Source organism: Mustelus asterias, chromosome 14, assembly GCF_964213995.1.
Source record: "Mustelus asterias chromosome 14, sMusAst1.hap1.1, whole genome shotgun sequence".
NCBI classification, from domain to species: Eukaryota; Metazoa; Chordata; class Chondrichthyes; order Carcharhiniformes; family Triakidae; genus Mustelus; species Mustelus asterias.
In genome coordinates this window covers 76,390,738-76,408,923 of record NC_135814.1, presented here as the reverse complement: position 1 = coordinate 76,408,923, position 18,186 = coordinate 76,390,738, and the positions used below count along the sequence as shown (strand labels likewise).

Sequence of the window (18,186 nt, the reverse complement as noted above, 5' to 3'; positions counted from 1 at the left end):
CGGGCCATTAACAGACCCAGGCGAGGGGTTCATCCAATCCGACTGTCCGTCCTCTCCTATAGCTACATTCATGGTGGGTGTCCACCAATACGCTTCAGACCTTCTGTGGCTGGTGTGCACCGGAGGGGCTGGGGTGCATCATCACCCCTTGGGCTAATATTTTGGTTTAGTTAGCTAAGTTTCTTTTGCCATTCTGTTTTACTTACAGTGTCCCACTGAGTGTTATCATATCCTGTGTTTTTCTTTGTTTAATTTACTGATTTTTTTTGTTTTATTCAAATGAGTATAATTGAAGGTGGCAGGGCATGTTGAGAAAGTTAAAAAGGTTGATGGGATTCTGGGTTTTAGAAATAGTGGCATGGAATACAAAAGCAAGGAAGTTATGATGAACCTTTATAAGACACTTGTTTGACCTCAACAAGAGTATAGAATCAGAAATATACAGAACAGAAACAGACCCTTCAGCCCAACTAATCTATGCTGAACAGGTTTCCTACACTGAACTAATCCCATTTGCCTGCGTTTGACCCATATCCCTCTAACCTTTCCTAAGCAAATGTCTTTTAAATGTTGTAATTCTACCTGCCTCTACCACCTTCTCTGGCAGATCATTCCATATACGCACCATCCTCTGTGTGAAAAAGTTGCCCCTCAGGCCCCTTTTAAATCTTTCCCCTCTCATCTTAAACCCATGCCCTCTAGTTTTGGGTTCCCCTACCCTGGGGAAAAGACCTTGGCTATTCACCTTATCTGTGCCCCTCATGATTTTCTAAACCTCTATAAGGTCATCCCTCATCCTCCTACATTCCAGGGAATAAAGTTCCAGCCTATCCAGCCTCTCCTCATAATTCAAACCTTCCAGCCCAGTAACATCCTTGTAAATCCTTTTGCACCATTTTCAGTTTAATAATATCCTTCCTATAGCACGGCAACCTGAATAGTACACAGTACTCATGGAGTCATAGAGGCTTACACATGGAAACAGGCCCTTCCGCCCAACTTGTTCATGCTGCCCTTTTTTCTTTAAATCCCAAAGCTAGTCCCAATTGCCTACATTTGGCCCATATCCCTCTGTACCCATCTTACCCATGTAACTGTCTAAAAGCTTTTTAAAAGACAAAATTGTACCCGCCTCTACTACTATCTCTGGCAGCTTGTTCCAGATACTCACCACCCTGTATGTGAAAAAATTACCCCTCTGGACACTTTTGTATCTCCCCTTCTCACCTTAAACCTATGCCCTCTAGTTTTAGACTCCCCTACCTTTGGGAAAAGATATCATCATCATAGAAATCATAGAAACCCTACAGTGCAGAAAGAGGCCATTTGGCCCATAGAGTCTGCACCGACTACAATCCCACCCAGGCCCTATCCCCATATCCCTACATATTTACCCGCTAATCCCTCTAACCTACACATCGCAGGACACTAAGGGGCAATTTAGCATGGCCAATCAACCTAACCCGCACATCTTTGGACTGTGGGAGGAAACCGGAGCACCTGGAGGAAACCCACGCAGATACAAGGAGAATGTGCAAACTCCACACAGACAGTGACCCAAGCCGGGAATCGAACCCAGGTCCCTGGAGCTGTGAAGCAGCAGTGCTAACCACTGCGCTACCGTGCCGCCCCACGATATTGACTATCTAGAAGATCTATGCCCTCATTATTTTATAGACCTCTATAAGATCACCCCTCAGCCTCCTGCACTCCAGAGAAAAATGTCCCAGTCTATCCAGCCTCTCCTTATAACTCAAACCATCAAGTCCCAGTAGCATCCTAGTAAATCTCTTCTGCACTCTTTCTAGTTTAATGATATCATTTCTATAATAGGGTGACCAGAACTGAACACAGTATTCCAAATATGGCCTTACCAATGTCTTGTACAAATTCAACAAGACGTCCCAACTTCTGTATTCAATGTTCTGACCAAACATGCTGAATGCCTTCTTTACCACTCTGTCCACCTGTGACTCCACTTTCAAGGAGCTATGAACCTGTACCCCTAGATCTCTTTGTTCTGTAACTCTTCCCAACGTCCTACCATTAACTGAGTAAGTCCTGCCCTGGTTCAATCTACCAAAATGCATCACCTCGCATTTATCTAAATTAAACTCCATCTGCCATTCATCAGCCCACTGGTCCAATTGATCAAGATCCCATTGCAATCCGAGATAACCTTCTTCACTGTCTACTATGCCACCAATCTTGGTGTTATCTGCAAACTTACTAAATATTCCTCCTATATTCTCATCCAAATCATTAATACTCCAAATGTGGCCTCACCAATGTCTAGTACAGTTGGAATAAAACATCCCAACCCCTGTACCCAATGCTCTGACCGATGAAGCCAAGTGTGCCAAATGCCTTCTTCACCACCCCGTCTAACTGTGACACCACTTTCAAGGAACTCTGAACCGGCATCCCTCGGTCTCTCTGTTCGGCAACACTCCCCAGGGCCCTACCATTAACTGTGTAAGTCCTGCCCTGGTTTGTCTTATGAAAATGCAACACCTTGCATTTATCTAAATGAAACTCCATCTGCCAAACCTCGGCCCACTGGCCCAGTTGCTCAAGATCACATTGTAGTCTTAGATAACTTCCTTCACTGTCCACTACACCACCAATTTTGGTGTCATCCACAAACTTACTAACCATGCCTTCTATATTCTCATCCAAACTGTTTATATACAAAGAACAAAGAACAATACAGCACAGGAACAGGCCCTTCGACCCTCCAAGCCCGTGCCGCTCCCTGGTCCCATTCTTTTGTATCCCTCCATTCCCACTCCGTTCATGTCGCTATCTAGATAAGTCTTAAACGTTCCCAGTGTGTCTGCCTCCACCACCTTGCCCGGCAGCGCATTCCATGCCCCCACCACCCTCTGTGTAAAATACGTCCTTCTGATATCCGTGTTAAACCTCCCCCCCTCACCTTGAACCTATGACCCCTCGTGAACGTCACCACCGACCTGGGAAAAAGCTTCCCAGCGTTCACCCTATCTATGCCTTTCATAATTTTATACACCTCTATTAGGTCACCCCTCATCCTCCGTCTTTCCAGTGAGAACAACCCCAGTTTACCCAATCTCTCCTCATAACTAAGCCCTTCCATACCAGGGAACATCCTGGTAAACCTCCTCTGCACTCTCTCTAAAGCCTCCACGTCCTTCTGGTAATGTGGTGACCAGAACTGGGCGCAGTATTCCAAATGCGGCCGAACCAACGTTCTATACAACTGCAACATCAGACCCCAACTTTTATACTCTATGCCCCGTCCTATAAAGGCAAGCATGCCATATGCCTTATTCACTACCTTCCCCACCTGTGACGTCACCTTCAAGGATCTGTGGACTTGCACACCCAGGTCCCTCTGCGTATCTACACCCTTTATGGTTCTTCCATTTATCGTATAGCTCCCCCCTACGTTAGTTCTACCAAAATGCATCACTTCGCATTCATCTGGATTGAACTCCATCTGCCATTTCTTTGCCCAAGTTTCCAGCCTATCTATATCCTTTTGTAGCCTCTGACAATGTTCCTCACTATCTGCAAGTCCAGCCATTTTTGTGTCGTCCGCAAACTTACTGATCACCCCAGTTACACCTTCTTCCAGATCGTTTATATAAATCACAAACAGCAGAGGTCCCAATACAGAGCCCTGCGGAACACCACTAGTCACAGGCATCCAGCCGGAAAAAGACCGTTCCACTACCACCCTCTGTATTCTGTGACCAAGCCAGTTCTCCACCCATCTAGCCACCTCCCCCTTTATCCCATGAGATCCAACCTTTTGCACCAACCTACTATGAGGGACTTTGTCAAACGCTTTACTAAAGTCCATATCGACGACATCCACGGCCCTTCCCTCGTCAACCATTCTAGTCACTTCTTCAAAAAACTCCACCAGGTTAGTGAGGCAGGACCTCACTAACTGGTGTTAGTCACACCAGGACCTGGTGTGACTAACCAGCATGAGGCATGACAAACAACAGCACTGATCCCTGTGGCACACCACTGGTCAAAGGCCTCTGAAAAACAATCCTCTGCCACCTCGCTCGGTTTCCTACCGGCAAGCCACATTTGTATCTAGTTGGCTAGTTCTCCCTGGATTCTATGTGATCTAACCTTACTGACAGTCTACTATGCGGTACCTTATCAAAGGCCTTGCTGAAGTCCATATAGACAATGTGTACCGCACTGGCCTCCAGTTCAGGACTCTGCACTTTTGGAACGACGTGAAGGCTTTTACAGAAGGTGAAAAAAGATTTCTGAGAATGGTTCTAGGGATGAGGTATTTTAGTTAACTGGATAATAGACTGGAGAAGCTGGGATTGTTCTCCTTAGAGAAGATTGAGGAAAAATATCAAGAGATCTTCAAAATCATGGCGATCTCGACAGGAGACATAGTGAACGTTTTCCTGTTTGTTGAAGGGTCAAGAACCAAAGAACATCTTTAAATTGATTCGCAACAGAACCAAAGGCCAATTGAGAAAAAGTCTTTTTAGAACATAAGAAATAGAAACATAGAAACATAGAAACCCTACAGTGCAGAAGGAGGCCATTCGGCCCATCGAGTCTGCACCGACCACAATCCCACCCAAGCCCTACCCCCACATATTTACCCGCTAATCCCTCTAACTACACATCTCAGGGACAATTTTTAACCTGGCCAATCAACCTAACCCACACATCTTTGGACTGTGGGAGGAAACCGGAGCACCCGGAGGAAACCCACGCAGACACGAGGAGAATGTGCAAACTCCACACAGACAGTGACCCGAGCCAGGAATCGAACCCGGGACCCTGGAGCTGTGAAGCAGCAGTGCTAACCACTGTGCTACCGTGCCGCAGGAGTAGGCCATCTAGCCCCTCGAGCCTGCCCCGCCATTCAATAAGATCATGGCTGATCTGACGTGGATCAGTACCACTTACCCGCCTGATCCCCATAACCCTTAATTCCCTTACCGATCAGGAATCCATCCATCCGCGCTTTAAACATATTCAGCGAGGTAGCCTCCACCACCTCAGCGGGCAGAGAATTCCAGAGATTCACCACCCTCTGGGAGAAGAAGTTCCTCCTCAACTCTGTCTTAAACCGACCCCCCTTTATTTTGAGGCTGTGTCCTCTAGTTTTAACTTCCTTACTAAGTGGAAAGAATCTCTCCGCCTCCACCCTATCCAGCCCCCGCATTATCTTATAAGTCTCCATAAGATCCCCCCTCATCCTTCTAAACTCCAACGAGTACAAACCCAATCTCCTCAGCCTCTCCTCATAATCCAAACCCCTCATCTCCGGTATCAACCGGAGCAAATGGTTAGGATCTGGAAAGCACGATCTGAGAGTGGGTGGTGGATGGCAGATTCAATTGTGGCTTTCGAAAGGGAACTGGATAAGGACCTGAAGGGAGAAAAATTTCAGAGCAACATAGAAAATGTAGGGGATGGGAACTACTGAAAATGCTCTTACAGAAAGCCAGCGTGCACTTGATGGTCCAAATGGCCTCCATCTATGTTGTCTATGATTCTATATATAGGCGGCTTCAACAGCAGATCCAGAAAAACATTGCTGATATCTCTCCTCCCTAACACATCCCTTGTGTGACTAACCAGCACCCCAGAATGACTGGCTTGTAAACAATAGTCTAGTGTGCATGTATATTCAGCTATTTGTGGGTTCAAATGGACCATTACTGGGAAGTTGAAGTTTAAGTTTATGTTTATTTATTAGTATCACAAGTAGGCTTACATTAACACAGCAATGAAGTTACTGTGAAAATTCCCAAGTCGCCACACCCCGGCGCCTGTTCGGATACATTGAGGGAGAATTTAGCATGGCCAATGCACCTAACCAGCACGCCTTTTGGACTGTGTAAGGAAACCGGAGTACCTGGAAAAAACCCACACAGACATGGGGAGAATGTGCAGACTCCGCACAGACAGTCACCCAAGCCAGGAACTGAACCCAGGTCCCTGGCACTATAAGGCAGCAGGACTCTAGCCACTGTGCCATCACGCTGCCCTGGGCGGAACGGCCATAGAACTTGGAAGCTTTGGGTTTCAGTGCACATTGAGTGAATCGTGGTCATAAAATTCCTCAGAGTGGAGTCCATAGGTTCTGTTTTCCCTAAAGAGCTGCTGATTTGCAAAATTAGCACCCAGATCCAAAAAATTTCATTTTCATCTAACAGGATTTGGTCATCCAAATGTTGGTTTCCACTTTGCCTTGTATTTTTCTCCCCCTCACATCATCCATCTTGATGATTTAGTTATTTAGTACCATTTGTCTCTGCGCAAAATTCTAAATTACAATTGGACCAACCATTTGTGAACCCTTCAAATGTTATCACTGAAAATGTCCAATTTCACTTTGCCTCATTTTAGTCGTGACTTCTGACAACATTCACACAAGAGTTCACCTAGTTATTACTTTACCTTCAATACGGTGATATTCCATGCAAAGCTTTCAAATGCTTTACTTAACTTGCTTCCTTTCAAACCCTCCTTTTTTGCTAAATTATGTATTTCCTCATGAAATTCAAGTCCTGTTAAAGATATTGGAACATAAAATACAAGTTAGTAGCATACACGTGGCATTATTTTTAAAGACCACAAATCTTTATTGCTTTTGTGTATTTGACAAGAGTATTAACAAAATAATTAAAACTTAATGATTCGACTTTCATGTCACTATCAAATAATAGTTGTATCTCCAAACAATTGCAGAAGGATATTTATTTCCCATCTTATATATACATTTATGTTGTATAGTATACATTAGGTGTACAGCAAAGCTTTATACTTTAGTGTAACAATGTGCTAAGTTGCAACATTGGAAAAATATCACCATGTCAAATTCCACCCCCAGTCGCCTGTCTGGTGAAGATTGCAACTAGGTACAGACACATGTTGTGTCGCCTGAGATCAGAAATTTCCACTCTTATGTATGATGTGAAGGGAAGTGATATATATGTCACAGGATTATTAACTGCACAACAACTGACATCTACATATTGCAACTAGCGAAGTGAAACATCTCAAGGCAATCCACAGGAACTTGGCTTGGTCTTAAGAAGCATCTTAAAGAAAGAGAAAGACATGTTTAGGGAACAAATCTCAGAGCCTAGAGGCTACATTTTCACGGTCCTGATCAGGATCAAATGGAGGTGGGACTGGAAAATAAATGCTTGCCGACTGGTTTAACTGGAGGTCTATTTCTGCCTAACACATTTTCATGAGAGGTATGCACTAGACCCCAGAACAGGCCCGCCTCTATTAAGAAGGCAACTAGTCTGCCTCCAGTAAATGTTTGAATGTTCAGGGAGGCAGCCAGACTCTAGTAGCTTCCAAATTTTATACTAGCTGCATGGAAGTGTGAATCATGGGGTGGAGGCAGGAAGAATTTAAAAGGTAAGTAAAATGGTTTTGCCTATGTTACAGTTCATCATGAAAAGCTGTAGCTTGAATTGTATTTATGTTCACTAAGGTGAGTCATGACAGTGCTGTGATTGGAAGATGTAACCACCCACTAAACAATGGTCCAGATTTTCATCATGATGGACAGGCTCTTTGTCGTGGTGAAAATATTGGAACTGGCCTAAAATGAAGTCCTGCCTCCAAATACGGCACTTCCCATTTTCACAGGGTTGGGAATATGGGTGAGGCGCATTAGCTGTAGGCATATTTTACAGAGGCAGCTGGACATTTAAATGGACCGCTGCCTGCGCTGTGCTGGATTTCAGTAGCCCAGGAGCGTGGAACATGGAGTGTGCAAAAGTGAACCTGGTAAGAGCAGGTTTGAACTTGGTGTATTTCTTTACATAGCCAAGAGAGGTAGGGGACCCCAGTTGAATTTGCTTAAAATTTTATTCATAGCCCGAGAACAAATTCCAACAGTCATTACCTTAACTCAAGGCAGCAGGAAGGTGAGACTGCGGGTGTCACAGGGCAATTATTTTTACTCCTACTGACTCATGCACCCAGATGCCAGAAGGAACTTTGTGCCAGAGAATATGCATAATGTTTCGTGTGAAGGAACATAAAAATGGGCATGACAGCCTCACACATCAAGGCCAGAGAAGCCAGTCATCGTGAGCAGCTGGAACCAGAGGAAGAACAAAAGGTCAGGAGGGTGTGGCTGCTGCTCCAGAACCAGGAAGGAAGAGAAGGAGAGGCAGGACAACCAGGTAATACCCTGTGAGACTGGTGTACAGACCTAGAGCATCCTGGGTGGAATCTTCGACTGCTCGCCCTGGCAGGATTCTCTGGTCCCGCTGCTGTGACTAGAGATTTGGCTGGGTGCCAAATTCTCTATCCTGACTTGCAGCAGCAATGGGGCGTGAATGACTAGAAGATTCCGCCCCCTATCTGAACGTCACAAGAGAACCAGTGCCAAAGGCAACCCAGTTAAGCCGCGAGACAGTTACAGACGTATTTTGCATGGTTCAGCAACAACCCAAGCCACAATCCATTGACCCTTATGCCCTGCCAGTGGCTGTGAAAGTAACCATCACTTTCAGCTTCTAAACCTCAGAATTTTTCCAGGGGTTATCAGGTGACCCGTCTGGTATATGCCAGTCAGCAGCACACAGTTGCCTAAGACTGTAACTAAAACTTGTTTATTCACATGGGGAATCATATTCGTTTCCCTGTGGATTTGGCATCTCAAACTCAGAAGGTCACGGCCTTTGCCCAATTAGAAGGCTTCCTTCAGGTGCACCCTTGTTGCTATAAATGCCCCAACTCATCATTTGGACACCTTTGTTAACTGGAGGTCCTTCCACTCAATCCATGTCCAGGTGGTTTGTGACCACAACAGGTCTTCCTTCATGTGAGTGCAAGGTTCCTGACTTCTTGAGTTCTCAACTCCTTCTATTTTGTCGGTCACAAATACAGATCCACGATTGGGTTCTAGGGAACAAGGGCTACCGCTTAAGAACTTGGATAACAACCTCTTTGAGGACCCCACAATTGGAGGCAGAGGCCACTACAAGAGCTGCCATGTTGTCACAAAGAGCACTATCAAGCAGGCAATTGGCATTTTAAAAATGTGTTTCAGGTGCCTTGATCATTCAGGTAAAGCTCTGCAATATGCCCCAACAAAGGTATAGTGGTGGTGTGTGTATGCTGCACAGTAGAGGGCCCTAGAAATCAATGATGCTGACACCGTGGCAGAGTTCCAACCTTGGAGAAGGAGGAAGGTGGGGAGCAGGAGGAGGAAGAAAAGCCTTTGTGCATTCAGAAGATTTCGAAATGGATGAAGATGAGGAGGCTGCCAATGGCAAGTAGGCAAGGCTGACTTCATATGGGAGGGGATCATTGCCTGACGGGCCCTTGTGCAAAATAGATTCTCATAAGGTCCTCCAATATCACACATCAGCCAGTCCATGGTGACATATTTCCATCTAAAGAATCTTATGCTCCACAATTACTCAATGGACTGCCCAATCCCCACAAGGGAGAAAATAAACATCAATAGGTGAGATTTTATGATCTCGTCCTGCCCGTCGTTTAGCAAGGCGAGGTGTTAAGATTGTGTGAGTGGCCAGAATGCTAGTCCGCGTCTGGTTTCTTGCCTCACACAATCTTACCAGCTCTGTTTTGCTGGTGAGATTTAGGTATTAATAACATGATTAGCATGTCATTAGTGAGTCCCACATGGTATTGTCCGGCCTCACTTACACTTACCTACCCACCAGTCGGACCTCACACTGGCGGAAATCACGGCTGGTCTCCATCAGCGGAGACTAGACATGATGGCCTAGCCAGGGGGATCAGAGGCCATTGTAGCCCCGGGTGGTCAGGGACATGGCTGCACACTAACTATGGGGCAGTGCCGGGGGAGTGGGCAGTGGGGGTGATCGGCGGGCGGGGAATCGGCACAGGCACAAGAGTTGGGGGGAGATGTCCGCGGGGTTGGGGGGGGGGGGGGGGGGCGCAGCGAGACAGGGGACTGGGTGGGCTGTCAGGAGGTCTCCCAGTTCACTAGTGGATTTAGGCTCTGCCCCCCGCCAAACTGGTGAAAATTGCACTTCTCTCCAAAAAAGTGACAGTGTCAGATTGCATTTTCAAACCCGCCCAAAAAACAGTTCTGAAACTCTCCTGTTTTCTCACTCCCTCGGCATTTAGAATTTTTTTCGTAAGATTGCGCCCATTGAGTTTGACTCAGGCACATTCAAAAGAGTGAAATGCTCACCATCATAACCATGGACCTCATCATACTGTAAACAGACATAGCACCAAGTCATTCACAAACGGCCTCATGTGAACGCCAGTGACTTTAAATAAGGAGCCCATGACACCAAATTGTTCATAATCAAACCATGCCAACAATGCTGAGTCTGTCATGAACCCTCTACATACTGATAGGATTGTATTTTGTAGCATATATGCAGAAAAGACACCTTGCGCGTGAATGAGCTCTTTAAAAGAACCTTGACACCATCCATTCTGGCCAATGGTCCAGAACAGCTAACTACATGACTGACTAGATACGTGCAGCTAACCACATGACTAACTAGATCTGTGAAGTTAGCTACTTGATTGCATAATTTTCTACCAGGTAGTGATGGAAAGATGATGTCATCCCCATGGCTGTATTTTGTAAATCCACTCAATGCTTTCAGTGGTTCAGTAGAGTACATTTTGTTTCGGCAGCAACAGTGGCAATTCTTCCACAGGGAAAGCCAATAATTGGCCATCTCTTCCAAGATCAACCAATAGTTGGACAACATTTACAGTTTTGACCCTCAGCTGACAAGTCAATCACATCCCCTCCGAGGCACAGGAACTTCATCATGGATGACTTATCTCTCACATGGGTCTTTCTGAAGACCAGCTTTATACCTGCACCCAAGTCACCTAATGCATGCTTGGCCCTCCTATACCCCATACTATTTCCAACATCAAATGGGCGGCACGGTGGCACAGTGGTTAGCACTGCTGCCTCACAGCGCCAGGGATCCGGGTTCAATTCCGGGCTTGAGTCATTGTCTGTATGGAGTTTGCACATTCTCCCCGTGTCATAGAAATCATAGAAACCCTACAGTACAGAAAGAGGCCATTCGGCCCATCGAGTCTGCACTGACCACAATCCCACCCAGGCCCTACCCCCATATCCCTACACATTTTACCCGTTAATCCCTCTAATCTACGCATCCCAGGACACTAAGGGGCAATTTTAGCATGGCCAATCAACCTAACCCGCACATCTTTGGACTGTGGGAGGAAACCGGAGCACCCGGAGGAAACCCACGCAGATACGAGGAGAATGTGCAAACTCCACACAGACAGTGACCCAAGCCGGGAATCGAACCCAGCTCTCTGGAGCTGTGAAGCAGCAGTGCTAACCACTGTGCTACCGTGTCCGCGTGGGTTTCTTCTGGGTGCTCCGGTTTCCTCCCACAGTCCAAAGATGTGAGGGTTAGGTTGTTTGGCCATGCTAAATTGATCATAGTGTCAGGGGATTAGCGGGTAAATATGTGGGGTTACGGGAATAGGGCAGGGCTTGGGTGTGATTGTGGTCGGTGCAGACTCAATGGGCCGAATGGCTTCCTTCTGCACTGTAAGGATTCTATGAAATTCAATGAAAACTGCCCTGACCCCTCTTGTAGTTCCAACAACACCACCAACTTGACCAAAAAAATCAGAGGTCAAGCAGCCTCATTTTTAAAGATCAGGTTCGCTAAGTTGGGAATTACCCCATTTCTGCGCATCCGATCCAGGAGCAAAAATCTGGGCCAATGTGTTTGCTATATTGTTAATTCTGCCAATTGGCAAGCTGTTAAGTAAAAGATCAACACTGTAAATGTGGGAAGAGGCTTCAGGTAAATCAGAAAATTTCATGGAATGAATGAAATGACACTGTATAATGTATAGTATTGCAAGTGTGGCCGAGTGTGATAATAATATCTAATTGATTAAGTTTTTACATTGTTTTTATGTATTCAGTCTGGATATCTGTTGGCATAGCAGTTCTGAAGTCTGTTTGTTTACTTATGGAGAGTTACGGGCTCTTGGTTACAATCCACCTGCCAAATCATTTTACAAATGCTTGACTCTATTTACACTGCTGGCTTGAAGTGTCTGATTGTTTATTTGGTTAGTTTTATAGACTATTTTATGGCTTCTAACTTTTATAGTAGAGCTTGTGAGTTCTGTTCATAAAGTGGATAATGGGTGATGGGGTGAGGTTGAGGGGAGTGAGCTTCTTGAAAGGAGTGAGAGTCAGGATGGTGATAGTATTGGAGATGAGGGAATGAGGGTGAGGCAGTGATGGGGTGGGAGTGAGGAGGTTGAGGGAGTTAGAGTGAGGGGGGCAGTTTAAATTGATTAGATGATTTAAATTTCCTTAGATTATGAAGCCTTTCTGGTACAACTCAACCTTTGCCACTGATTCCTTTGGAAGAACAGGATCGATGATTTTTGGGAGTGAAGATGGACATTTTAACCTGCTTACTATGGTATCATTGTGCTTCTGCCTGCCACTGGAGGGAGTAGGCCTATCCCAAGACAATTAAGGCCATGGTTTCCAGAAAATTCTAATTTTCTGCAATTTGGTGACGAAGGTGGGTTCGCAACAACTGGTTTAGTCCTGCCTATCAATCCCAGCCTCCAAAATGAAAATCCAGCTCTGGGGTCTAGACAGCTGAATGCCATTGGGGATGAGCAGGAGGGCAGAATTGGAGGAGTGCACAGATCTCAGAGGGTTGTAGGCCTGGAGGAGGTTGCAGAGTTAGGAAGGAATGAGGCCATGGAGGGATCTGAAAACAAGGATGAGAATTTGAAAATTGAGGCATTGCTAATGTGGATCAGCAAGCACAGGGTGAATGTTGAACAGGTCTTGGTGTGAATTAGGATACGGGCAGCAAAGTTTTGGATGAGCTCAAGTTTTACAGAAGGTTCACGGAATGTTACTCTGCTGTCTTCATTAAAGAAATGATGTGGAGATGCCGGCGTTGGACTGGGGTAAACACAGTAAGAGTTTTAACAACGCCAGGTTGAAGTCCAACAGGTTTATTTGGTAGCAAATGCCATTAGCTTTCGGAGCGCCGCTGCTCCTTTGTCAGATGGAATGGATATCTGCTCTCAAACAGGGCATATAGAGACACAAAATCAAGTTACAGAATACTGATTAGAATGCGAATCTCTACAGCCAACCAGGTCTTAAAGATACAGACAATGTGAGGAGGGAGCATTAAGCACAGGTTAAAGACACACCCCCACTTCTTGCCTTCAAACAACCGCACAGCCTCAAACAGACCATTGTCCGCAGCAAACTACCCAGCCTTCAGAAGAACAGTGACCACAATGCCACACAACCCTGTCACAGCAACCTCTGCAAGACGTGCCGGATCATCGACACGGATGCCATCATCTCACGTGAGAGCACCATCTACCAGGTACACGGTACCTACTCTCACAACTCAGCCAACGTTGTCTACCTGATATGCTGCAGGAAAGAATGTCCCGAAGCATGGTACATTGGGGAAACCATGCAGACACTACGACAACAGATGAATGAACACCGCTCGACAATCACCAGGCAAGACTGTTCTCTTCCTGTGGGGGAACACTTCAGCGGTCACGGGCATTCAGCCTCTGATCTTCGGGTAAGCATTCTCCAAGGTGGCCTTCACGACACACGACAGCGCAGAGTCACTGAGCAGAAACTGATAGCCAAGTTCCGCACACATGAGGACGGCCTAAACCGGGATCTTGGGTTTATGTCACATTATCAGTAACCCCCCACAGCTTGCCTCCTGGACTTGCAGAATCTCACTGGCTGTCCTGTCTGGAGACAATACACATCTCTTTAACCTGTGCTTAATGCTCCCTCCACTCACATTGTCTGTATCTTTAAGACCTGGTTGGCTGTAGAGATTCGCATTCTAATCAGTATTATGTAACTCGATTTTGTGTCTCTGCCCTGTTTGAGAGCAGATATCCACTCCATCTGACAAAGGAGCAGCGCTTCGAAAGCCAATGGCATTTGCTACCAAATAAACCTGTTGGACTTTAACCTGGTGTTGTTAAAACTCTTACTTCATTCAAGAAAAACAGCTGTTTACGGGGAATAAATTTACAAACATTATGTTCAATGGTACGGCACTACAAGTTACATTGTGAAATATATAGATTAATTGTGATTGTAATTCATCTACCTGACATACGACACTGCTGGATCTTGTCATATAAAGTATCTGCAACATCAATCAGGTACCTTGTCTCCTGTATTACCTGTGAACAAAATACAAATGATGAAAACACAAATGGAGAGCAGTGCACTTCATTACTTAGGGCACTACTTTGTTGCTCAATGCAATCATATTCAGTCTCAGTACTTGCAAGTTAAATATTGCTCCTCAATGTGAAATAGAAATGTAATATTTAATTGAACTTAATAGTTATAGCAGCTTTTATAATTATTTATTTCCTTGGATCATTGAATCATTTACCTTGGGAAATTCGTTAAAATTCACTTCTATATTCAGAAGTCTCTCTTCCCTCTCCCCTTTCTTGATCTCTAAGGAACCAATTGATTTTTAAAAAGTGCTGGTCAGTTTGCTAAAGGTATTTTAACAGAACACCCAAAGCACCTGTATATATTTTCAACAGAATACTTACAATAATGGGTATAAACAGAATTAGTTTACTTCTATCAACCTCTACACTTTCAATGCAGTGCACGGTTAAAATAATCTCTGAGAATGTTATTTAGTGTTTGCTGAGTTTGTTGAAAATTTGTTGTGATTTGACTGAATTGGAACATGTCCTGAAATCAAAGCTGGTCACTCCAGATACACTAAAATATCTTGAAAAGGTTCTTGGAAGTGATTGTGAGTAGGGTCTTTTAACTGGTAGCTGCATAAATACTTTATGGCTAAAAATCACAAATATACCACATTACAAAGTGAAAAGTATTTTGTTAAGGCATTCTGACATAAGTAAACAGCAACTGTCCCACATTTATTAGACTCACCTGATGAAGGAGCAGCGCTCCGGAAGCTCATGATACCAAATAAACCTGTTGGACTTTAACCTGGTGTTGTGAGATTTCTTACTGTGCCCACCCCTGTCCAATGTCGGCATCTCCACATCACATTTATTAGTACATTAATCAACACATAAACTCAATAATGAACTTTCGATTCAATTTCAGAGAAGTATCATTCATATTCACTATATTGGTACAGCAAATGGCTGCCTAAAGTGCTTAGGAATGTTGCTATAACAAACCTGAATTCAGTGAAAATAAAGGCAAGCTCTCAAAATTCCAAGACTGTTTCATGTCTGAATAAAAATATGTATAGTTATTTATGAGAAGATACTTAATCCTTTTAACCTTGAGCAAAATAGAAAATCCCTTGAAAACCTCACAGCGCCAGGTTTCAATTCCAGCCTTGGGTGACTGTCTATGTGGAGTTTCCACATTCTCACCGTGTCTGCGTGGGTTCCTCCGGGTGCTCTGGTTTCTTTCCACAGTGTGTTAGGTGGATTTAGGTCATGCTAAATTGCCCCTTAGTATCCCAAGATGTGTAGGTTAAATGGATTAGCCATTGTAAATGTGTGGGATTACAGGAATAGGGTGGGGGAGAGGGCCTGGATAAAGTACTCTGTCAGAGAGTTGGTGCAGACTCGATGGGCCGAATGGACTTTTCTGCACTGTGGGGCTGCTATAATTCCATAAAATCCTTATTTTAATCTGAGTAAAGTAATTACACTGTCCTGATCTGACATAGTTTATATCCAGGGAATAAGTAATAATACCTACTATAGGATGCAGAATAATAGTTGAGAAGAAATACTTATTGCTGATGTATTTGTTCCATAATACATTAAATGAAAACAACATGGAGTATATTCCACTTGTTAATTTAATTAGCACATGAAGTTGTAAATAATGGCTAAATTAAATCCCAAAGTTTTAAAGTAAAACTTTTTGCAACACTTACTCCTACAAGCTTTATATTTGTCTGGCACTTTGTACAACATAAAATCCATATATTTATTTTTCCATAATAATACCACATGATTAAATTAGAAGACCAAATTATTAGAAAGGAAGACAGGAACATAATGTTTCGCTACAGTTAAAATTCTTCCAAAAGCAAATCAAGCCATGTACATCTTTTCCAAAAAAAGTAAATAAATTGTTGTGATTTGTTTTATCCATTCCTGAAGTTATTTGACTGATAGTCCACTACCAGAGGCAGTAGCAGCTTTCAATACCTTACTGGACCATTCTCCATGTGTGAACCTAAACACTGAGGGGATGAAATTTCTAGGTACAAAGAAGGTATGTTGGCACTTTTTGTGTCAGTGTGTGTGTCCGTGTGTTTGTGTTGGGGAGACCTGCTCCAGTTTCGGCCCCCATTTGCATCACATCCCAATTCCTGCCTGAAGTGAGGAAAAGAGACAGGAACATCCTATAAGTAGTCCAGACATGCAAGTGATGGATTTAGAACTGGATGACAATACCCATCCTAAATTACATCATATTGCATCAACTCTGACAGACACAGACACCACCCAATTGTTTCTAAAATTACAGGGATTTCACTTACCATTTTTCAACAAAAAGCACTCGCTTGACAGTTGCTGTGCAGCTTCTGACCTTCGGGTAACTTCAATTTTCTGGTAGGCTTTAAAAAAAAACAATCGGAACCACAAATCTGCCTAAATTGAGAGGCAGCAGCTCAGCAACTAATGAAACTGACCTGACAGACTAGCTTTAAAATAATCAGAACTGAAAGCCTGATGGTTCTGAGATGAGCTCCCAGTCACTTGAGTTAACAGGCTCTCTATTAATTGTTTCCCTTTGTGATTGGACTAGACAGAATACAATACACACAAAGATGTAGAAATTACAACACAGAAGAAACTATTTGGTTCACCCAATCCATTGTGAAATGAAACCACCATGCAAATTTCAATCAATATTACCTATCATCTTCCTGTACTTACATTCCTTCATCCCTTTATCCCCTAAAATTGTGGATGTTGTCCTCTGACAGATCTTATCAAGATTTTATATGGGCTGTTCAATATTTTTTGATGTTTATATTCTACCTGTACACATAAAACCTAAGGTTCGCCTTTCCTCAACTTGAGGTGCTGCTTGTAATATTCTCTAAACTCATAACCCCCAGTCCCTCTGCTATTCCACACGACTGAGCCTTGTTAATATCTAGCTCACTGCCTTTATAAATTTTATCAGAGGGATCTTTGACATGGGTGAACATATGGGATTAGGTGCAGGTTGGGGGTTAAGTGGGGTAAAATTGCAAGCATATCAGGAGACTGGTTTCAACCTGATAATTTTGGAGTTTACGGAGATGGGTGAAGGAAGTGGACAATCAACTGCCTCTGGGGTGAGGCTTGTGTTAGTGTTTCCCTCTCTCCCGCCTCCTCTGACCAGAAAAAAGGCCACTGTGAGAAGGTAGTGATAGTTTGAGTCATGTTGAGATCAAAAAGGAGGTGGTATTGGGGTTCTTAAGAAACATTAAGATAGACAAGTCCCCAGGGTCTGATGGGTTATACCCCAAAATACTGAGGGCGTTAAGGGAGGAAATTGCTGGGGCCTTACGAGAAATCTTTGTATCCTCACTGGCTACAGGGAAGATCATGATGTGGAGATGCCGGCGTTGGACTGGGGTAAACACAGTAACAGTTTTAACAACACAGGTTAAAGTCCAACAGGTTTATTTGGTAGCAAATACCATTAGCTTTCGGAGCGCTGCTCCTTCGTCAGATGGAGTGGAAATCTGCTCTCAAACAGGGCACAGAGACCCAGAGACAGGTGTCTCTGTGCCCTGTTTGAGAGCAGATTTCCACTCCATCTGACGAAGGAGCAGTCCTCCGAAAGCTAATGGTATTTGCTACCAAATAAACCTGTTGGACTTTAACCTAGTGTTGTTAAAACTGTTACAGGGAAGGTCCCAGAGGATTGGAGAATAGCCAATGTTGTTTCTTTGTTTAAGAGGGGTAGCAAGAATAATCCAGGTAATTACAGGCCCGTAAGCTTTACGTCATTGGTAGAGAAATTATTGGAGAGGATTCTTTGAGACAGAATTTACTCCCACTTTGAAATAAGTGGACATATTAGCGAGGGGCAACATGTTTTTGTGAAGGGAAGGTCGTATTTCACTAACTTGATTGAGTTTTTCGAGGAAGTGACAAAGGTGA

At 44.1% G+C, this 18,186-nt stretch overlaps 1 protein-coding gene across 3 annotated transcripts in view; it reads right to left on the bottom strand.

Annotated features, from left to right (window-relative positions):
• Nucleotides 1–18,186, bottom strand: part of plcl1 (phospholipase C like 1) — a 635,760-nt gene that overhangs the window by 71,368 nt on the left and 546,206 nt on the right. For 2 of the 3 annotated variants that reach the window (XM_078228648.1, XM_078228647.1), the window contains exons 4-5: nucleotides 14,163–14,238; nucleotides 6,436–6,545 (exon numbers count right to left, since the gene is read on the bottom strand). In XM_078228648.1, the coding sequence (XP_078084774.1) occupies nucleotides 6,436–6,545; nucleotides 14,163–14,238 (186 nt within the window). The remainder of the gene's footprint in view (nucleotides 1–6,435; nucleotides 6,546–14,162; nucleotides 14,239–18,186) is intronic. The other variant, XM_078228649.1, reaches the window with a different exon arrangement.